Raw genomic sequence first — 23791 nt, forward strand, 5'->3', positions numbered from 1 at the left:
TGTACACAATCCTCAAGGTGAGACCTCTCAGGTGCCTTGTGAAGCCTCAACATTGCATCCCTGCTCTTGCATTCTAGAACCTTCCTCGCCACTGACTCCACATGCAAATTAACATTCACAGAGTTCTGCACAAGTCCGTGGCATAGACACCAATCCAGAAATTACCAACTGGGAGGTCCTGCTTCTCAGCTTTCGACTTGGATTTAAAAATTTTCTTTTCAGGACCTCTTTGCTTTCCCTTCCTATGTCATGGAGGCTGCCACTCTCTGTGTCTGACACAAGAATTTTATGATGGGTCTGTCTGGAGGGAGATTTTCTCAAAGTCCGACACTGGGAGTGTGCGATGGGACAGGGTAGAGGGAATTCTCTCTGTATCCGAGCCCCAGAGTGTATGATGGGACGATGCGGAGGGATCTTCACTCAGTGCTTGACTCCAGGACTATTTGTTGGGACAGTGTTTTGGGAGCTTAACACTATGTCTGACACTGGGAGTGTGCGTTCTGAAAGGTTGGGGGTAGCTTAATCCTTTGCCTATCCCCGGAAGTGTATGATGGTATGCCGTTGTGAGAGGTCCACTCTGTGTTTGACCCTGGGAATGTGTGATTGGACTGTGTTTTATGAACTACTCTGCGTCTGACCCGGAAATGTATGATGGGATGATGTGGACAGAGGTACACTCTATTTCTGACACCGGGACTGTGTGAATAGATGGGGAGGATGAAGATTAAAACTGTGACTGATCCTCAGAGTGTGTCATGGGAATATGCAGGAGAAGCTTCAGTCAGTGTCTGACAATGGGAGTGCGTGATGGGGAGATGCAGAGGGAACTTCACTCTGGGCCTGACACGGAGAGTGTGTATTGGGACGGCGTGGAGGGAGCTTCACTATGTGTGTGACCTGGAAGTGTGTAATGGGATCCTTCGTGGGGAGCTTAAGTCAGTGTCAGACACTGGGAGTATGAGATGGGCGGTGTAGAGGGAGCTTCACTCCGTGTTGATTGCTTCTGTTCGATTCCCCATCCCTGTCTTGTTCGCAACCTTTGTCGATGCAGGTCAGATATCATACAGTGTATGAGCTTCCAATATCTTTTGTCGTATTTGTCTGTGGGGGCAAGGAGAGCACGCAGGAAGGCGGGGGTTAGGGGAGTGCGTGATTCTGGGGTATGAGGAAGTGGTGTGTCAGACTGACTGGGGGATGAGGAGTGAAGAGGTCCTGAAGACCAGACGCCACCAGACTGACATCCCTCAGCTGAGACGCTGCTGTACCAGTGTGAGGAGCTCAGACCCATTATTACAGTTCACCGGGTGCTGGGGGGCAGCAGTAACCCCAGGTCACTGTTTCTCCTCTAAAGTCCGACAAGACAGGAAGTTACAGCGGTTTATTGATTTCATCATGACAAATGTAAATTAAACAATGTGTGAGCTGCTGACGTGCGGGAATAAATAAGCTGCTCCCGACTCACTCACAGTCACACACAATTAACCGACCGACGGCACCGAATGACAGGTTGAATCATCAGTCCCGTTTCTCACCGTCACTCTGCATCGGGGAACCGATGATTATAAAATCACAATTCAGAGATCCCTGTAGATCCAGGGTCACTGCCGAAGTATTTGTCAATTTAACATCATTGTATCGGCCAGACAGCCGAACGTACTGTCCTCAGCAAAGTAAACAAAAGGATTCTCTCCCCGGATAATCCCACCCCGGGATACTCGTGTCCTAGAATGAACCCGGCCACTGGGCTCTTCCTGACTGTGCAATTCTGCAGAGCCTAACTTGTGTGAGATCTCGAACTTGGTCATGCGTCAGAATCAGCGGCATTGGACAAGAGGAGGAAATACGTCACTGCAGGACAGCTTCAAAAGTCACAAAGCGCGAGACGAGAGCCCGTTCCGTTAGAATCATTAGGAATCAAACCTGGAGTGCGGGCATTGAAGAGGAGCTTGGGGAATCGGTGAAAATGTCACCATAAGTGTGGGGATGTTCACGCATTCAGATGTTCAAAGGATCACTATCAGTCCAGGTCTGTGATCCTGCACCGATCTTAGTTCCTTCTCCCCGGTCTCACTGAACCGATTCCCCACCAGTCTGAAACACATTGAAGAACAGAGATGAAATAAACAGTTTACACATCAGTGTCAGTAACAGGGGACGGGGATAATGTTTCAACATGCTCACAGACACACACCCCTGATATTTTATCACATTGAACGTTAACACAAACACTCACCGGATCCACTCCAGATTTGGGAGGGTCAATATGAGGCTACAGAGAGCGGGTGCAGATTGGTCTGTGAGGGAGTTAATTCCCAGGTTCAGCTCCGTCAGTGATGGGTTTGTACTGAGTGCGGAGACAAGATGCTCGGCACCAGAATCTGTGAGGCCAACCTTCCTCAGCCTGCAGATAACGAGAGAGAGTGGGATTGAAAGACAGAGAGACAGGGTCGATACAAATCCCCAGTATTTATCAGTAACACAATTACTGATCCCATTAATGTTCAGGGCCAGACACCCGGTGACTGTAAACACAATCTCCCTCAGTCTGGTACTTACTCCAGTTTCTGTATTTTACACTCCGGGTTCCCCAGAGCCACAGACACCAGTTTCACTCCTGAATCTCCCAGTTTATTATCACTCAGGTCCAGCTCCGTCAGTGATGGGTTTGTACTGAGAGCGGAGGCGAGATCCTCAGCACCAGAATCTGTGAGACCGACATCCCTCAACCTGGAGATGAGAGAGGCAAACAGTGAATAACACAGAGACACAGGAGACGGTACAAACCCCTAGTGCTTATCAGTAACACAATTATTGATCACATTAATGTTCAGTGTCAGACACCCAGTGACTGTAAATAAAATCTCCAACAATCTGGTACTTACTCCAGTGTCTGTATTTCACACTCCAGGTTCCTCAGAGCCGCAGACACCAGTTTCACTCCTGAATCACGCAGTTCATTTTCACTGAGGTTCAGCTCCGTCAGTAATCGGTTTGTTCTGAGAGTCGAGACGAGATCCACGGCACCAGAATCTGTGAGACCAACATGGTTCAGCCTGGAGATGAGAGAGAGTGAGGGTGAAGGACACAGAGAGACCGGAGACAGTACAAATCCCCAGTGTTTTTCAGTAACACAATTACTGATCACATTAATGTTCAGTGTCAGACACCCAGTGACGGTAAACACAATCTCCGACAGCCTGGTACTTACCACAGTTGCTGTATTTTACACTCTGGGTTCCTCAGAGCTGCAGACACCAGTTTCACTCCAGAATCTCCCAGTTTATTTGCCCCAAGTCTAAAGCCAAACAGACAAATTGATGAAAAAAGTGATTCAAAAACCGTGAGTCTGAGAAAACCTCTCTCACTCGGATATTTCAGGAAACATTAAAATCTTCAGTAAATCACTGATTGGAGTTCCCATCACTGTCAATGTCCCTCACTGACCAGCTCCAGGGTATTCACCGAATGTCAGTAATTTAGTCTGTCGGTGTGACCCTGTAAACTCCACACATTCAGTCTCACTGCCAGACGGTGAAAAGAAGTGTTACTGACTTGAGAGCATTGGTATGGTCAGGGCAGAAATGTGGGAGATATACCCACAGTGAGGAGGATTTGTGAATTATAAATTCACAAATTATAATTCCGATAGGAGATGTGGAAGAGGCACCACCTGAGGAAAAGGGATAGGAAGACAGAACATGCAGGTGGAAGGGGATGGGGAAGAGAGATCCAACAGGAGGAAGGAGAATGGGGAAAAGTCCAACATGATAGGTTGATCCAGTAAAATATTGCACGGGAGGGGTGTGTCTGAACTGAGACCCAAATTTGGAAGTGGAGATGAGCCCATGGAGTCTGAGTATCTAGTAGTGAGTGATGGTGATAGTCACACATGGGGAAGGGCAGGGGAGGACAATCTCACAATGATATTTCTTTCCTTCTCACTGGGACAGTCTGCTGACGGTCTCTTGGCCCTCACCGGGAAGGGGGAGTGAATCTCAGACCCACTGCTGCAGTCAGTGTCGGTCTGGGTGGCAGTAACAGTGAGAAGGAATATTGTCAATGGATGTGTCACAGGCAGTGAGAAACACGGCCATTCCTGTGATTTACTACCATTAAACCAATGGCCATTGCCAACTGATCTGATGAAGTCTCCAACATCCCTTCACAAGGAACCACAGAACCCTCCGGTCCTTGGGAATTACTAACCTATACCCTGGTCATTTAACACAATCTTTTATTACCTGATATCCTACAGTTTTACCCAAATCGTTTTACATTGAAACAGCACAATGGAACAGTTTCATAGTTCAGAGATACAAATCAAGTTACCTCAACTCCTGGCACTTGTGCAGCCCGGGTCCCAGCCGCTGGATTCCTTCACACTGAATGTGACAGTTCTCCACGTCAAGGTGTTTTATTGTATCACAGATTCCGATGACATGAGACAGGACTGTGCAGTCAATCGGAGTCAGTGTCATTTCACTGAATGAAAGTGTTTTCACAGATCCCAGTGCGGCCTGAGCCAGCCAGCGATTCTGAGACTCAAACAGGTAGTGCAATGTGTTCAGGAGGCACTTTTTACCAGCTTCACTCGTGTTTCCACTCTGGCGTTTAACCTCCTCCTTCACCCAGTCAATCACCTGGCAGGTTGTTTCATGAGGAAATGGACCCAGAAACTCCTCCAGGCCCCGAGCTGTCATTGGGGAGGAGAGACCAGCAACAAAACGGAGAAATACCTCAAATCGCCCATCTGTCGTGTTCTGGGCTTCAGTGAGGAATTTCAGGATATCCCCGGGATGTGGATTCAGGAATTGTGCGACTGCAGCTACAAACTCTTGGATAGTGAGGTGTGGGAATGTGTACACCACACACGGGGGAGCATCCCCTCCTTCCAATAGCTCCATCAAGTACCCGGACATGAACTGGGAAGGCTGAAGATTGTTCTTGATCAAATCTCCATCTGTAAACACAATCGTCCTATCATACACTCCTCTGAAGGCCATCTGACCAACCCTGAGTAACACATCACGGGGGTTCTCAATCTCACGGCCGTGGTTTTTCAGGATGTTGTAAATATAGTAGGAGTACAGTTGGGTGATGGTCTTGGGAAATCGCTGCGGGTCCCTGACTCTTTGTGTGAAGAAGGGACCCAGTGCCAGAGCGAGGATCCAGCAGTAGGAGGGGTTGTAGCTCATGGTGTACAGGATCTCGTTCTCCTTCACATATTTGAAAACAGCTGCTGCCACTGTCTGATCTTCAAAATGTCTGATGAAATATTCCTTCCGTTTTTCATCAACCAATCCTAGGATTTCAGCCCAGACACTAATCTCTTCCTTTTCCAGTAAGGGTAATGCAGTGGTTCGGCTGGTCACCAGCACTGAACACCCTGGGAGCAGCTTACCCTGGATTAAACTGTACACAATGTCAGACACTTCACACCACCACTCGGGATCTGAGCACTGGTTGTGGCATTCTGTGTCTCTTCGATTGTCAGCAAAATGAATTGTGTGCTTAAATTCATCCAAACCATCGAATATAAACAGCAATCCCTCTGGGTTCTTCCAGACCTCTCTCAGGATGTTCCCAAAGTAAGGATACTGATCCAGAATCAGTTCCCTCAAGTTTATTCGACAATTAATGGTGTTTAAATCCCGGAATCTGAAACTGAAGACAAACTGGAATTGCTGATATATTTTCCCTGCGGCCCAGTCATAAACAATCTTTTGCACCATTGTTGTTTTCCCAATCCCAGGGATTCCGACCAATGCTGCAGAACTCCCAGATTTGGATTTAGTCTGGGAAAAGGTGCTCTGGAACAAGTGATCTATCCCGATTTTTTCCAGCTCTCCACTGAGATGCTTCTGTCTCCACTCCTCGTGGACTCTGCCTCTTGCCAGTAGCTCATGTTCCACCAGACTCCGATGTTGAACAGTAGAAATGACCGTGAGCTCAGCGTATCGATCAACCAGCTGGCAAACCTTCACCTTCTCCCTCATCAGGATTGTGTTCACTCTCAGTGTTTCAGTCTGTGCCCGCAGAGTCTCCTTGTGTATCTGTTGAACGTCTTTCATGGGAACAGAGAACATAGTCAAAAAGTTCAGTAGCTCAACTGACAAAGAATATTATAACTGCATTTCAAGATTCAGTGTTTGAGATTACATGAATTAATTCATTGCATCCATGGATATTAGGACATAAAGTAAAATGCTGTTCACAGTCATCGGAACTAACAGCGGTGTATGTCTTAGAAAAGATACAATACTGATATTGTGATACTAGTTACATGTGAAGGCGAACATTCCCCTGATATCCTATTGCAATCCTGACTGCACATCCAACACAACAACATTTCACACTATTTAACGCATTGTTTGCATCATTATCAGACGATGTTAATGTTCATCTGCTGTGGAAATATGGAGAGCAGGACACTGTGCATTTTGGTAAGTGTCCACTACTCTTGCATCAAAACAGGAGCAGAATATGCGGGAAATACTCTAGTCAGGCAGCCTCTGTGGAGAGAGTCACAGTGATGTTTTGTAATGATAACCCAATGGAATGAGAAGAAAGAAAGCTGATAGTTTTCAATTTCAGTGATGGAGGAGGGGTGGAAAAGTGGAGATGAATCTCCATGAATGGGAGAGACCAGAAGCATCTCAGTGATGGACGTCGTATTTGTCAGAGAGCTTAGTGAAGTGTTGGCAACTGGTGACGATCACTCTGTGAGGCTCTGTATTGTTGACAACAATAAATCGGTAAATTGCCATATTATTGGCACATGCACCGAGGTACAATAGACAACCTTTCTGCATGAGATGAAATACATCATTTCATCATATCGGTGCAATGAGGCCGTACAAGGAAAAAGAGAACAGAATAGCTCAGGGAAACAGTGTTTCAGTTGCTGAGAAAATGCAGAGCAGGCAGACAATAAGGTACAAGGCCAAAGGGTCATTGGCAGGTCAGATTTTAATTGAACTACGCTCCTAAATTGCAGAGATCCTCACCTAAAACTACTGTACTGTGCAAATGTCTGAGGTACAGACAAACACATATATATAAACCGCATAGACTCGGATATTTGCTACTAATGTGTAAAGGATGCAGACTGAAGCTGTCACTTTTAAACACCAATGCAAAGCCTTTATATTGAACCTTCATTTTGTCTTTTATTTCCTAGTTTGCACTTTATCCCATTGTAATGCACTATGAACTACATCGTCAGGGTAAGAATTGCTTTATTAATAGGTTATGATTTATTTTTTCTAAGCTCAAACTGGTTTTTCCTGAGGCTCAGGCAAGCCAAACACACTCATCTCTCAATTGATAGGAAATTCCGGACTACTCTAGTGGTGTTTAACATTGTTGCTTTCTGTGGATTTACATAAATATTTCTTTGTAGAACTAATTGTTTAATGTTATTATGTAGTGACTTTGGGATGATACCAGTTGCAGATATTACTATTGGGACAACGTGCTGCACAGTCCTTCAGTTTATTTTGCTAATTCAGCAGATTTCTGGTGTTTTTCAGCAATTGATTTCTGTATGTCACGTGTGTTTGGAATGGTTATGTCTATTCAGTAAGTAAGTTCTTCTTGACTTTTTATCCTGGATACATTGTCCACTCTGTAATGATGGATCAGCCATAGTGCAATTTGCAGGACTTTGATTCTAAAACTGAATCAGGTTTGTATTTATAGTAAGGTACTGTGTCTTTTAAGAATGTGCACTGTGAAGCAATATTTTGATGAATGATGCTTTCCACTGTAATTAATCAATGCTGCAGGATCTTGTAATGTGTTGGATTGTATCTCTTGTCTTTGTCTGAATTTATCATCTTCAATTTGTTGGTCTTTTGTTTTTGTATTTTAGATATTTTCGTGCTAACAAACTGTTCCCATGTTGCCATAAGAAATCCTTCTGTTTCTGGGATGAAACCTTCAATTAAGAGCCAGCCGTTCTTGTCAAAATCTAGTCTGCTCAAATCGTGGCGATATCTTCCATGGAAGGACATGCTCTTCCATTCGTTATCTTTTTAGAACCATAGAACATTACAGCACCAAACAGGCCTTTTGGCCTTTCTTGGCTGTGCCAAACCATTTTTCTGCCTAGTCCCACTGACCTGAACCTGAACTATATTCCTCCATATACCTCTCATCCATGTACCTGTCCAAGTTTTTCTTAAATGTTAAAAGTGAGCCCGCATTTACCACTTCATCTGGCAGCTCATTCCTCACTCCCACCACTCTCTGCGAGAAGAAGCACCTTCCACAATGTTCCCTTTAAACTTTTCCTCCTTCACCCTTAACCCATGTCCTCTGTTTATTTTTCCTCCCCTAGCCTTAGTGGAAAAAGCCTGCTTGCATTCACTCATCTATACCCATCATAATTTTATACACCTCTATCAAATTTACCCTCATTCTCCTACGCTCCAGGGAATAAATTCCTAAACTAGTCAACTATTCTCTGTAGCTCAGTTTCTCAAGTCCCGGCAACATCCTGGTAAACCTTCTCTGCACTTGTTCAACCTTATTAATATCCTTCCTGTAATTAGGTGATCAACACTGCACACAATACTCCAATTTCAGTCTCACCAATGTCTTATACAACCTCACCATTACATTCCAACTCTTATACTCAATACTTTGATTTATAAAGGGCAATGTACCAAAAGCTCTCTTTACTACTCTTGTCTAGCTGTGACGCCACTTTTAGGGAATTTTGTATCTGTATTCCTAGATCCCTCTGTTCTACTGGACTCCTCAGTGTTGAACCGCCCCTCTCTTTTGCCTCAGACCCTGATACTCTAACGTTTATCAGTCTGGCCAAGAGCTTAAATCATCATCCAAGCACCACTTCACTCACTTCGATACGGTCTGGGGGCGTAGACTCCGGTATCGTCCTGTACCCGACTTTTCAATTTCAACCCGGCCCCCAGTGCCTTCCAAAAAATCTGGTTCTGTCACTTCAATACTCCGGGGAACTGTACCCAACATTTCCAACTCAGCCTGGTGCACAAGTCAATCAGACTTCGGGATTCTCCTGGCTCTCGGCCTCAGCCCTGCCGCATCAAATTTCCTCCAAGTCCAAAGGAAAGTTATAGGCTATTGCTTAACCTCAGTGCGTTCAAGTGCACATAATGTGTTCCTAAACCTTTTCATTCAGTCCCTCTTTTTTTCTTTGTAAGTTTTCCAGATCAGTAACAGGCCAACATATTGCGCCAAAAGAATATTAATATAGGTATACCTAAAGCGTTTATCACTTTGCTGCATTTTGACGATTGCATCGCAGATTTTCTTAAGCATTGAAGTAAACTCCAATTAAACATTTCCCTTTATTGCAGAATGAGGTATTTTCATTGTTTGGTGATATCGACAATACTTATATATTTCATATTCATCCATCGGTTGCATTGTATTCTGCTGATGGCACAGGGGAAAAAGTGGTTCCTTGTGTGAATGTCCTCAAGCTCCAGTACCTCCTCCCCAACTGTAGCAATAAGAATTGGGCATGGCATGAGTGATGCGGTTCCTAACTGATGGATGTGCCTCTTTGGAGCATTGGGCTTTGAAGATGTAAAAAGACCCTAATGGTAGTTATATACAAACCCCCAAACAGTAAAAGGATGTGATCGACAAGTTACAGCGGGAGATAGAAAATGCATGCCAAAAGGACAATGTTACAATTGTCATGGGGGATTTCAATTTGCAGGTAGGATTGGTAGTCAGGATGTTGTGGGATTCCAAGAGGGGGAATCTCTTGAATGCCTGTGGTTGAGACCACTAGTGGATCAGCTAGTTTGGATTGCATATTGTGCAATAGACTGGAATTGATTAGAGAGCATTAGGTAAAAAACCCTATCGGGGTAAGTGACTATAATATGATGGCCTTCACCCTGAAATTTGAGAAGGAGAAGTTAAGGTCAGATATATCAATATTACAGTGGAGTAAAGGAAATTATAGAGGCATGAGATAGGAGGTGTGCAGAATTGATTGGAAAATAACACTGGCAGGAATGACGGCAGAGCAGCAATGGCTGGAATTTCTGGAAGCAATTCAGAAGGCACATGATATATCCGTCCCATGGAGGAAGAAGTGTTCCAAAAACAAGAAGACACAACCGTGGCTAACAAAAGAAGTCAATCCCAAAGAGAGTGAGCATAACAGAACAAAAAACAGTGGGAAATTAGAGGAAGCTTTTAAATATCAATAAATATCAACTAAAAATCATGAAGTTAAAGATGGAATATGACAGTAAGCTAGACAATTATATAAAAAGTCGATTCCAGAAGTTTCTTCAGATGCATAAAAGAGAAGAAAGAATGGATATTGGACCACTGGAAAATGAGGCTGAAGATGTACTAATGTGGAACAAGCAAATGGTGAACGATCTGAAAAAGTATTTTGCATCAATCTTCATGTGGAAGACATCAGCAGTATGGTGGAAGTTCCAGGTATTGATGGGTCATGAGTACCTGAAGTTACCATTACTCGAGAGAAGGTTCTTTGGAAGATGAACGATCTGAAGGTAGACAATGTTGGGATCAGGTAGGATGCTCAGAGATCTTGACACCTTTTTGAGGACAGGTGTGTGCCTCCTCATCTTAATCTTTGTGAAGTCCAATATCAATTCCCTTGTCCTACTGACATTGTGCTCAAGATTTTTGCTACAACACCACTCAACAAGCTGAAATATTTCGCTCCTCTGCGCACTTCCATCACCATCTGAAACTCTGACAATAATAGTTGTGTCTTCAGCAACGTTAGAGATAGCACTAGAGCTGTCCCTAGCCACACAATTATGGATGCAGAGCGAAAAGAACAGTGGGATAAGCACTCATCATTAAGTTGCGCCAGTCTTGATTATCAGCCAAGTGGAGATATTATTTCCATTCCGCACAGACAGTGGTCTTCTGGTGAGGAACTTAACGATTCATTTGCAGTGATAGGTTCGGCAGCCCAGGTTCTGGAGCTTTTTGATCATACCTGTTCAAACGATCGTGTTAAGTCTGACGTAAGTATTATTATCCTCCAGGTGATCCATGGCCGCGGAAAGAGCCAATGAAATCGCATCCGCTGTAGACAAATAGTGGTGATATGCAAATTACATTGGGTCTATGTCCTAGCTGAGGCAGGGGTTGATTCAAGCCATAGTCAACCTCTCAAAGTCCTTCATTGTGGAACTGAGTGCTGCTGGACAATAGTCATTAAGGCATCTCACCCTGTTCTTCTTGGGAATTGGTATGACTTCTCCCTATTAAAGCTGGTGGGAACTTACAATCGGAGCAATGAGAAGTTGAAAATACCATTGAATACACACGACAGTTTGTTGACACAGAATTTCAGAGCCCTACCAGGTACGGCATCGGGACTGCTCCCTTGCAAGCACTTAACGTATTGAAAGACCTTCCGAAATCGGCTTCCGAGTCAGAGATCCCAGGGTCAGTGGATGCTGCAGAGACTCTCCTTGCAGTAGTTGTATTCTCCTTTTCAATGCGTGCATAAAAGCTGTTAATCCCCACTGGGAGCGAAACATCTCCGCAATTCATTGTGTTTGCGCTTTGTTGGAAGTAATGGCCTGCAAGCACTGCCAGAGTTGACGTGCATCCAATTACGCCTCCAACCTCAATCAGAATGGTTATTTTGCTCTTGAGATAATCCTCCATATGTCATACCTGGCCTTCTTGCGCAGTCCTGGATCACCAGACTTTAATGCACCGATATTTTCCTTCCCCAGACATTTACAAATCTCTTGGTTCATGTACGGATTTTGATTCAGCTATGTATAATATATTCTGGTAGGCATAGACACATCCACACAGGTTTTTAGAGTCAGTAATAACTGGGGAGTATTCATTCAGATTTGAATAAAAATGCTGAACAGTCCAGTCTATGAACTCAAAGTTGTTTTGTAAGTGCTCCTGTGTCTCCTGTATCTAAACCTAATTGGTCCCCTCTACTGTTGCTGTGGGCTTCAATATCTATCCATAGATCAGACTTTCCAAATTACAGGTGTAGGATGGCACAGTAAGTGAGATGATTGTTGCATCACAGTGGTCCTATGTGTTACTCCTCTGGTTCCACAAGTGATATGTTGTTAATAACTATTTAGAGACTGTTTCACGCTAGCTCGGTTAAAATTCCCCAAGACGACGGGGAAAACATCAGGGTGTGCTGTTTATTGATGCCTGTCGCCCCGCTCAATAGAGACTGTTGGACTCGGGCCTGTGGTGGGCTATACCCCGCCACCAAGATGATGGCTGAAAACTCCCATGAGAGATAAAGTGGAGTATAGTTGTTCCCAAGATCTTCCAGGTTCAGAGAGCAGGACTGGAACAGAACTGCCATGTTTGTACACCACCAGCAGTGGATAATGAAGCATGCTCCTACTCCTCTGCCTTTGAAATATTCATCAGTCCCATCTTGATAGTAAATGTGATGTCCGCGATCTGTAAAACTGCATCTAGAGTGACGGGGATATCCAGGTCTCCCGAAAGCAGAAGAACACAACAATCATCCTCTGCAAACTTCGATTATATTTTCCAGAAACTGTATATCTGTCAGCAAAATAGCATATGCAAGTCAGAAACCTCTTCTCCGTAAACAAACTTTTAATCCAGCCCAGTTTCTGCTTTCTGCTTTCCGTAAAGGGGAAGCGCTCTAGCGTCTGGAGACCACCATACGATATTTATCAGCTTTGAGTAGCAATAGAGATTTTAACCACCTTAACATGATGTTGCTTGCTGCATTATTTAAGTGTTTAGTTGTGGATTCCAGCTCTGGAAATCTAACATGAGAATATTTGATTTATTTCCATCAGGGCTGCTTGCATGAGTGGCCTTCTTAATGGTACTACAAAATCTGTTGTATGTTCTGCACTTATCAAGACCAAAGGTGATGTTTCTATCTTTTCAAAATAGCTCTACTATTTGAATTAATTGTTTTACCTTTTATGGATGGAGAGTATAATTTTAATTCATCCATGTATCCATGTATAGAAGGTATGCCAAGGTATAATTTGTTTGTCTGTATGTTTCATTTTGCTAATTTGTTTCCCTATCTTTATACAATTCAGTAAATTAGAGAGAAAATTTAAAACCAGGCAAAACTACCATGGATTTAAAGAGTCGCACCGAGAAATATCTCTTTTTATTTATTGGTGGTTGTTCTTTTTTGAATGAGAATAGACAGAGCGATTAGAGCACGCCAATGCCTCATCATATATTGTGCGAATTTCGCAAGTGTTGGGTGTATTTGTGTACATTATGAACTTCTATTAACAATGACTGTGGGACAGAATCGAATGTTTTTGATAGTCAATGTAACAAAGTGAATGATTTTTTGCTTTTCCTGTTGGCTTGAATTGGCTATTCTCAGTTGTTCCTTACAGCTTTTCATACCCTTACTGCACACTTTCTGCTCTTCGCAAGTATACTGTGGTTACCTAAATGAGCGGTGATTAGTAGTGAGATGCATGATGTTACAATTTCATATTTAGTTTGTAAAACAATAGGAGGCTATTTTGATGGGTTATTTGTGATTTCTCCTTTAGGCAAAAGATCCGTTTTATCTTATTATTCAAAAGTAATTATTATTATCTCACCTCTTTCAAATATGGACTTTTTTAATATTAAAGAGCAGATGTTTCTTCTGGATAACCCCACAGGAGGGGACGTCCTCCCCACTCCCCTCAGATGCACCCTAATAAAATGTCTGAGGATCTTATGTTTCACTGAAATCTAATCTTAAATGTCTAAACTCCAACAAGTATAAACTCAGTCTTCCTTCATAAATCATGTGAATAAAACTCCAGAATAGGTCATTTGCTCTGTTGTTTTATGCCAGTGGCTTACAACTCGCAAAATACGCCTTATTATATCTAAGAAACTTTATGAAATGTGTTGCTTTTTGGCACAGTAGAGCGCAGGACATAAAAACTAGTATAATTGACAATAAGAAATGAAAGAACTATATACCGCAAAGCAGGATTAGCAAGGTCATGTTCATGGACTGTTCAGAAGGCTAACTTAGAAGAAGAAGCTGCTCCTGAATCAATTTGCATCAATTGCAAATCAGGGAAAGAAAACCCATCAACAACACGGACAATACAATCTGATGGAATCCAACACTCTGCAAGAAGTGTAATTTAAATAACAGATGCATGAATCAATTGATCAGATGGTCAGTTTTTTTACAAGTGCTGCTGAAGGATTAGTGGTGCTGACGTTGCAAGAACCTCTCAGCTCTTCTTCAACAAAGCATCATATCACATTTATGGAGAAAAGAACTGAGACTTTGATTTACATTACATTTAAAACACTGAACCTCTTCAGGACTCATGCCAAGAGGTTCAGGAACAGTTATTATCCCTCAACAAATAATTCTTCAAACAGAGCGGAAACTAAACTTGCCCCATAGGATTGTTCCCACATCCTATGAATCCGCTTATATATTTATTATTATGTATTTCTTCTGTATTTGCAGTCTTTTGTATCTTGCAGACTGGTTGTCCAACCTGTTCGGTACAGTCCTTCACTGGCCCTATTATGGTTATTGTACTTATTGAGTAGGCCAGGAACAAAATGAATCTCTGGGTCGCATATGGTGACATATAAGTGGTGATAATAAACTTACTTTTTACTTTGATATTATTATATGTGTTGTAAATAAGAGCTCATCTTAACATAGAATGTGACCTTTTAATAGTCTTAGAAATGCAGAATTAAAGTTGTCCTTGATACTTTCAGGTTTATGTATCTTCTGCCCAATGAAGAAGTGAAAGTATGTGAGTTGGATTAGGATCAAGCAGCAAGACAATCCCCTGCCCCTTGCGTGAGTTGCTCTGAAATTTACCTTTCAATTCATTGTACTCTTACTCTGAGATAACTAACCTAGATGTCCCGATTTTCAACTTTCTACGTAACTCCATAAAATCTCTCTTCAGGACCTAATCACATTTCCTACTTGTGTCATTTCTGCCAATTTGTTTCAAGACCTCTGGCTGCTTTAGAATGCTATGGATCCATTCTGAGACATCCATGACACTGACACCTGGGAAGCAACATACCATCTGTGTATCTCTATCGTGCCCACAGAACCTCGTCGCTTATCCTCCGACTATGGAATTTCCTATCACCACTGCCGTCCTATTCACCTCTCGTATCTTCTAAGCCACAACACCAGACTTAGTCCCAGAAACCCTGTGACTGCAGCTCTCCCCGGTTAGACATTCTCTTCAACAGTATCTAAAGTGGTATACTTATTATAGAGGGAAACGGCCACAAGTATACTCTGCACTGATTGTGCATTTCTTTTCCTTCTCCTGATAGTCACCCAGCTCCCTGTCTCTTGCCCCTTCCCTGCAGCTCCTATCTATCACCTCCTCATTCTCCCATATGAGCAAAAGGTCCTCGAGCTACTACTCCAGTGCTGTAGCTGGGTGCACCTGCTGCTGTTGTGGTTGTCCAGGAGACTGGAGGTCTCCAAGAACTCGCACATCTCAGCACAGTACAAAAGACTGCCCCTGGAGGTACTGTCACTCCACACTCCACTCCTATGCCCTATCAGATAAGGAATGAAGTATTAAGAACAAAAATGGAATCTTACCAGAAACTTCCCATAGCCCAAGCCTGAAGAGCCAAAACTACATCACACTCTGACCCACTCACAGCAATGATGGCCTGAGGAATGATCGCTTCACTTGCCCTTGCATTATTTTGAATGATTAAAAAAGACAGATAACGTATAGAGAAGTGACCCAAGACTGGGAATGTCATCACTCACCCATCAGTTGAGTGGGTAATTCAGATAACCCTCGGGCGATGTTAATGTACTCCTGTGGATCAGGGTCTGTTTAATTCAAAGAAGAACGTCCTTGAAAACAGAACTAAAATAATGTAAACTGTTTATTTCAATGTGCATTTATGTTCAGTGCTTGGCTTTAACATACCGAGCTCCTGTATTTCCCTCAGTATTCTGTCCAACTTTGGTAACTCAGTCCTGCATGTCACAAAGGATTCCCACATCGCCCTCCGGGCCCGGGAGCCTTTGCCATTCACCAAACTGAGGAAGAGTCTGGAACTCTCTGTCTGGTTTCCCTTCTCTGTCAGCTCAGTGACTTTCTACAAAAGGAAAACAATGAATTTATTGTGGAGCAGATAGAAAATCATAAAGAGTTTTCACATGATCCTGTCAGCTCCTGTTGCTTTAATAAGAATTGAATAAATTTAAGAATTTATGTCTGACATGTTAGATGTTTTCTACTGGCACAACAACTGCTGATATAAAACCTACACCACATATTTAGCCATAGGTTTGAGGATTAGTGCAGCAAAGACTTCTATGAATGTTACTTTTCATCCAAAGAAAAAATTTCCAGAGACGTTCCAGATGGGGTCTGCATTAACACAATTATGCGGAAACAAAGCAGAGTAAACCAGCATGTAACAACAAAAGCAAAAGAGAGGGGGGACTGAGAGAGCAAAAAAAATGGATTTTGGGACCGAATCTCAGACACATCAGGAGAAAATTGAATTCTCAGAAGCTGCAATGCAGGTAATCAGAACAGCCACATTCAGATTAACAGGCATTCAGCATGGCCTGGAACAGATACGGGTGGGAATCATATCTGAAAATGCATGTTAAATAACTGCCATTACAAACCCACTGTTGACTCTTCATCCCTATTTGTCCGTTGAGGAGTAACAGTTTATAACTGCTAATGAAGATAAATCATGCAGCAATGAGCAGGGATCTCCAGGATGAATTCCCGGTGCTGATGAAGGAACGGTGAGATTTCCCAAAGTCAGGGTGAGCTGAGACTTGAAGTGGATGTGCCAGGTGGCAGTGAGCAACATTTCCACTGCCTAGCCGTGGTTTGATGGATTTGCAGGTTTGGGAGATGCAATCAGTGCTGCTGAACTTCTGCACAAACTGCAGGCAGTTCCTGACGGAGCAAAAGGATACATAATATTCATTAACTTGATGCCAGAACCATCCACCCCGCGTGATGCTCAGTTTCAGCTGTTGCAGGGGTAACATGCCGAGGCAAATGCCGGCGGCACCATCGCACTCATAACTCACATCTTCACAGTAATGAAAGGATTCACTTAAACGAGAGACATGCAGCCCCTGTCCTGCCCTTACAGTCATGTTTTGTGTGGCATCCATGACATGAATCGAATGAATTGACTTTACTACTTACATTCTTAATATACTAGAGGAGTAAAAATCTTTGCGTTACGTATCCATCTAAATGTGCAATGTGTAGCTTGAAGTAATTGATAATAAGTAACAACACACACCAAATGCTGGTGGAACGCAGCAGGACAGGCAGCATCTATAGGGAGAAGCGCTGTCGATGTTTCGGGTCGAGACTCTTAGTCCTGCCGAAGGGTCTGGACCCGAACGTTGACTGTACTTCTCCCTGTAGATGCTGCCTGGCCTGCTGCGTTCCACCAGCATTTTGTGTGTGTTGCTTGAATTTCCAGCATCTGCAGATTTTCTGGTGTTTGTTGTCATAATAAGTAGTATGTACAACAGTCAATACAACATAGAAATACAGTTGTGTCAGCATGAAAAAATACAAGATTGCACTTAATCAGGATATTAATCAGATGCCTTGTGCAGGAAGGCACAGAGTCGACTGTACTTCCTTAGAAGGTTGGCATCATTCAATGTCTGCAGTGAGATGCTGAAGATGTTCTATAGGTCAGTTGTTGAGAGCGCCCTCTTCTTTGTGGTGGCGTGTTGGGGAGGAAGCATTAAGAAGAAGGACGCCTCACGTCTTAATAAGCTGGTAAGGAGGGCGGGCTCTGTCGTGGGCAAAGTACTGGAGAGTTTAACATCGGTAGCTGAGCGAAGGGCGCTGAGTAGGCTACGGTCAATTATGGAAAACCCTGAACATCCTCTACATAGCACCATCCAGAGACAGAGAAGCAGTTTCAGTGACAGGTTACTGTCGATGCAATGCTCCTCAGACAGGATGAAGAGGTCAATACTCCCCAATGCCATTAGGCTTTACAATTCAACTGCCAGGACTTAAGAACTTTTTTTAACTTTTTGAGTTAGTGATTTAGATGCATATCATATTATTACTGAGTTAAGTATTGTATGCAATGAGTTTTTTTTTTGCTACAACAAGTGTATGGGACATTGGAAAAAAATGTTGAATTTCCCCATGGGGATGAATAAAGTATCTATCTATCTATCTATCAGGAGGGCCAAAATAAGGCACTAGGTTCCTTGAGCAGACAAGGTGATTCCAAATATCAAGGGATTCCTCATACATGTTAAGAGCAAAAGGATTTCAGGGGACAAAATTGGTCCTTTGGAATACCAGAATGGTAATTCATGCATGGAACCAAAGGAGATGGGGGAGATTTTAAATGCATTCTTTGCATTTATATATACTCAGGAGACGGACAAAGTATTTTGAAGTGAGGCCAAACTGCATCAACTTCATAAGATCTATACACATTATAGATAAGGTGTCTGCTATTTTGAGGTGAATCCTGAAGGCCTGACTAGGTGTTGCTTGCGGGAGGCAAGTGTGCACATTGCCACGGCCCGGGCAGAGATAATAAAATCATCCTTAGTGATAGCAGAAGAAGCAAAGGATTAGAGGATAATCAAAGTTGGAGGGAGGAGAAGATGGTGGCGTGACGCAGTGTGCGTGGTCTCTCCGGTGAACGATATCTGTTATTTGTTAAGTAGGTTACCGTGCACAATTCTGATTTGATGGAGACAGACGTGAGAGCGTGGAGGAACATCTGGAGAAACTTCTGAAATGCCCGCTTCACTGCTGCTGCTACTGTGCGGTCCGGAATCTCCGGAGGAGAAGGCCTCCGAGACCTCGGCTTTGCTTGTTTCGGCGGCCGGGACGAGGTCGAAGGCCCTCGGCAGAGGATGGCGCTTGAGAGGCTGTATCGGAGGGGCTGGTCGGAGGCTCGATGTTTTCGGACGGACTCAGAGTCTGCTGTGGTCGGGTGCTTCCAATGCATCAGTTGTTGGTGCCTGGAGGTTTATAGCAGGGAGAGTTTCTCCCTTTCTGCTGCCTGATATCGGGACTATTGGAGTCGATTGGGACTTGAGACTTTTTTTTAACCGTGCCCATGGTCTGCTTTTATCAAATTATGGTATTGCTTTGCACTGCTGTAGCTATATGTTATAATTATGTGGTTTTGTCAGTGTGAGTCTTTGTTTTGTCTGTTTTTTTGTGGTATCACTCTGGAGGAACATTGTATCATTTCTTAATATGTGCATGCATTTCTAAATGACAATAAACGAGGACTGAGTGTCCTCATAACCTAAAAAAAAAGTTGTTCTGCTGTTTCAGAAAGTATCTAAAAATAACCCAGGGAATTATAGGTTGATGAGCCTGACACCAGTCGTGGGAAATTTACTGGAAGGTATTCCAAGGGATGGAATATGTTGGTACTCAGATAGACGTGGAGTGATTGGGAATAGTCAGCATGGCTTCATGTGTGGCAGGTCATGTCTAACGAATAGAAACATAGTAAACATACAGCACAATACAGGCCCTTCGGCCCACAAAGCTGTGCCGAACATGTTCCCACCTTAGAACTACCTAGGCTTTACATATAACACTCTATTTTTCTAAGCTCCATGTAGTCATTCAGGAGTTTCTTAAGGGACCCTATCGCTTCCGCATCCCCCAAAGCCGCTGGCAGCCCATCCCACACACTCACCACTGTCTGTGTAAAACAAAAACTTACCTGACATCTCTGTACCTACTTCCAAGCACCTTAAAACTATGCCCTCTCGTGCTAGCCATTTCAGCCCTGGGGAAAAGCCTTTGACTACTCACATGATCAAAGCGTCTCATTATCTTGTACATCCCAATCAGGTCACCTCTCATTCTTAATCACCCTAAGAGAAACGGCCGAGTTCACTCAACCTATTCTCTTAAGACATGCTCCCCAATCCAGGCAGCGTCCTTGTAAACCTTCTCTTCACCCTTTCTATGGATTCCACATACCTCGCATAGTGAGGCGAACAGAATTGCGCACAGTACTCCAAGTGGGGTCTGACCAGGGTCCTGTAAAGCTGCAGGATTAACTCTCAGCTCTTAAAATCAATTTGAAGGTCAATGCACTGTATGCCTTCACAGAGGCACAGAGTCAACCTGCTTAGCAGCTTTGGGAGACCTATGGACTCGGACCCCAAGATCTCTCTGATCCTCCACACTGCCAGGAGTCTTACCCTTAAAGCTATATTTTGCCATCATTATTGACCTACCAAAATGAACCAGCTCACACTTATCTGGGTTGAACTCCATCTGCCACTTTTCAGCCCAGTTTTGCATCCTATCAATGTCCTGTGTAACCTCTGACAGCCCTGCACACTATTCACAAAACTCCCAACCTTTGTGTCATCAGCAAACCTACTAACCCATCCCTCCACTTCCTATTCCAGGTCATTTATAAAAAATCACGAAGTGTAGGGTTCTTAGAAAAAAAAACACATAGATTTTTTCAAGCAAGTTACCCAGAAAGTTGCTGAAGGCAAGACATGGATGTTGTCTACATGAACTTTAGCAATGCACATGACAAGGTCCCACATAGGAGGTCGGTCAAGGAAGTTCAGTTACTCAGCATTCAAGATGTGTTAATAAAATGGATAAGATTTTGGCTTCATGGGGGAAGCCAGAGAGTTGTAGCAGATATTTGCCTCTCTGACTGGAGACCTGTGACGAGTGGAGTGCTGCAGTGATTGGTACTGGGTCTGTTATTGTTTGCAGACAATATCAATGATCTGTGTAATAACGCAGTTAACTGGTTCTGCAGATTTTACGGAGGACACAAAGACTGGTACTACAGTGGACACTGAGGAACACTAGAGCTTTCAGTGGCATCTGGACCAGCCGGAAACATGGGCTGAGTAATGGCAGACGGAATTTAATGCAGACAATTGTGGTGTTGCACTTTGTAAGGACCAGCCAGGGTAAGTCTTGCACACTGAATGGCCAGGCACTGAAGAGTGTGGTAGAAGAAAGGGATCTGGAAATAGAGGTACATAAATCATTGAAAGAGGCACAGGTAGATAGTTCGTAAATCATCTTTTGGAACTCTGGCCTTCATAAATCAAAATATTGATTACAGAGTTGGGATGCCATATTGAGGTTGTATAAGACGCCGGTGAGGCCTAATTTGGAGGACTGTATGCAGTTTAGGTCACCTATCTGCAGGAAAGATGCAAATAAGATTGAAGGTACATAGGGAAAGTTGACCAAGATATTACTGGGACTGGAGGGCATGAATTATAAGGAAATACTAAATGAATTCGCTCATAATACTTTGGAGCATAGAGGACTGAGGGGAGATTTGATAGCTGTTTACAGATACGATAAACGCAAGCAGGCTTTTACCACTAACGTTCGGTTAGACTACGACTAGAGGTCATGGCTTAAAACAAAATGTTCAAGGGGAACATGAGGAGGTACTTTTTCACTCAGATGGTCGTGAAAGTGTGGAACAAGCGGTCAATGAAAGTGGAGCAAGCCAGGTGGATTTCGACGTTTAAGGGAAGTTTCGATACGGATATGGATGGTAGTGGTATGGAGGGCTGTGGTCTGTTTGGATGTCGATGGTAGGAGGCGGTTTAAATGGTTCAGCATGATATAGCTGGCGCAGTACTTCTCTATGACTCTTTGAATGGTCAGCCACCCATTTGTTTGGGAACTCAGATGGACAGCAGAGCAGGTGTGATTGGCAGCTTTCCCTCCCTCCTTCCCTCACTGACTGCAGTGAAGCCAGTGGGTCAACTGAATTTGACTGACAGCCCTGACGAGATGAGGATTGAATTGTAGTCTGAATGCCTTTCCAACAGTCCAGATATACAGCCACTGTTCTTAAACCCCACTGATAAATACCGGTGCGAGGGGAAAATGTGACACTGAAACTGTAGTTTCCAACGCTCCACAACTTACCAGGTTTTACAGCTGAGGCCAGATCTTCTGCAGACAATTCAGGGATCTCGTTGGCCATGTAGAAATGTTAGAACATGTCGGAGATTAATTTTGATCACTTTTCCCTCTGATACCAGTGACGATACATTAAATAGACTCACCCCATGTTCCTGTGCAGTGAAATGCCCCTCCTGTCTCAACATCCAACTGAGTCTTTCAACACCTTCTTCTATTGCTTGTTTCAGTCTGTCCCTGTAGAATTTTGTCAGTTGGTATAGTCGATATTCAGCCCCCTCTGCCAGGAGGTCAGAGATTGTAGACTCTGGCTCTGCGAATATAAAAAGGAGGAAGTGGGCACCAACCCAAATATGCCTCTTCTCCACCGCTTTTACAGCACTCACATCATGTCTCGAAACTCCTGCCTTCAGTTACAAACACAGATTTTCTCCCAAACTCCAACACTAGCCTTAAAGCCAACCCAACAACGCTCTGGGAGTTACTTTACCAGAAGGACCACATTTGCGAGAAATCAACCTCCCCACGCCACCCCCTCATTCGGTTCAATTTAGGATGGGCAATAAATGATGGGGCTGCCAATGCTATTCACTTCCCAGAGATACTCTATCCATCCAGGTGTCCCTTAATTCTCATACCGGAAATGCACTCTTCATTTGTACAGTTCCATATTTTCTAATACACATTTCCAGTAGTGGGGTAACAGGTGCACCACTACATCACATGTACCAGTCCCACACATTTCCCCTCCCCTCTGACCTACCCTCCAATAAGACCTTACATTTACCCTCCCTATTGGAAGACAGCAAATGTCACATCACTTTTGAAAAAAGGATGTAGCAAAAGACGGGGGAACAGGTGGATGTCGTATACTTGGATTTCCAGAAGGCGTTCGATAAGTTGCCGTACAAGAGACTTAAGAATAAAATATGGATGCATGGAGTCGGAGGAAGTGTATTGGCATGGATAGTGGATTGGTTAACAAATAGAAGGCAGAGAGTTGGTATAAATGGGTGTTTCTCCGGTCAGCAGTCTGTGTTGAGTGCGGTGCTGCAGGGGTTGGTGCTGGGCCCGCAGATGTTTACCATTCACATTGATGTTTTGAAAGAGTGGACTGAGTGTAGCGTAGCAAAATTTGCTGATGACACAAAACTGAGTGGAAAAGCAAATTGTACAGAGGATGTGGAGAGTCTGCAGAGGGATATAGATAGGTTAAGAGAGTAGGTCAATGTCTGGCAGATGGAATATAACAATGCTGAATGCAATATCATCCACTTTGGAAGGAATAATAGAAGAGCAGATATTATTTAAATGGTGAAAGATTACAGCATGCTGTTGTGCAAAAGGACTTGGGAGTGCTTGTTCATGAATCGCAAAAAGTTGGCTTGCAGGTACAACAGGTTATTGAGAAAGCAAACAGAATGTTGGTCTTCATTGCTAGAGGGATTGAATTCAAGAGCAGGGAGCTCATGCTACAACTATACAGGGTACCGGTGAGGCTGCACCTGGAGTACTGCGTGCAGTTCTGCTCTCCATACTTGAGGAAGGATATACTGGCTTTGGAGGCAGTGCAGAGGAGGTTCTCCAGGTTGATTCCAGAAATGAAGGGGTTAATCTATGAGGAGAGATTGAGTTGCCTGGGACTATATTCTGGAATTCAGAACAATGAGAGGGGATCGTATAGGAACATACAAAAATTTGAAAGGGATAGATAAGACAGAAGTAGGAAAGTTGTTTCCATTTGTCGGTGAGCCTAGAACTAGGGGACATTGCCATAAGATTCAGGGGAGAAGATTTAGGAAAGAGATGAGGAGAAACTTTTTTCCCAAAGAGTGGTGAATCTGTGG

General features: G+C 43.6%; 2 protein-coding genes across 2 annotated transcripts in view; both read right to left on the reverse strand.

The window, feature by feature from the left end:
• Positions 1-1373: 1373 nt before the first annotated feature.
• LOC140722550 (NACHT, LRR and PYD domains-containing protein 3-like) lies at positions 1374-6086 on the reverse strand. The gene is made up of 6 exons (XM_073037256.1): positions 4330-6086; positions 3209-3295; positions 2883-3053; positions 2557-2727; positions 2234-2401; positions 1374-2091 (listed from the first exon to the last, which is right to left on the reverse strand). The coding sequence occupies exons 1-6, from the start codon at positions 6084-6086 to the stop codon at positions 2004-2006; spliced, it is 2442 nt and encodes an 813-aa protein (XP_072893357.1). The 3' UTR covers positions 1374-2003.
• Positions 6087-7775: 1689 nt separating this feature from the next.
• LOC140722551 (uncharacterized) overlaps positions 7776-23791 on the reverse strand; it is a 40414-nt gene continuing 24398 nt past the window's right edge. Inside the window, exons 6-9 of the mRNA XM_073037257.1 lie at positions 22091-22257; positions 15951-16122; positions 15785-15850; positions 7776-8032 (exon numbers count right to left, since the gene is read on the reverse strand). Coding sequence (XP_072893358.1) covers positions 7776-8032; positions 15785-15850; positions 15951-16122; positions 22091-22257 — 662 coding nt within the window. The remainder of the gene's footprint in view (positions 8033-15784; positions 15851-15950; positions 16123-22090; positions 22258-23791) is intronic.

This window comes from Hemitrygon akajei, unplaced genomic scaffold (genome assembly GCF_048418815.1).
Source record: "Hemitrygon akajei unplaced genomic scaffold, sHemAka1.3 Scf000080, whole genome shotgun sequence".
Lineage (NCBI taxonomy): Eukaryota > Metazoa > Chordata > Chondrichthyes > Myliobatiformes > Dasyatidae > Hemitrygon > Hemitrygon akajei.

Excerpts from the sequence above, each read along its gene's own strand:
- LOC140722550 (XM_073037256.1), bottom strand. The coding sequence starts at position 6,086 with ATGTTCTCTGTTCCCATGAAAGACGTTCAACAGATACACAAGGAGACT. Across the intron at positions 2,728-2,882 it reads TGTGAAATACAGACACTGGA|GTTGAGGGATGTCGGTCTCA; the intron begins GTAAGTACCAGA and ends TCTCATCTCCAG. Across the intron at positions 2,092-2,233 it reads CCAAATCTGGAGTGGATCCG|ACTGGTGGGGAATCGGTTCA; the intron begins GTGAGTGTTTGT and ends AATGTGTTTCAG.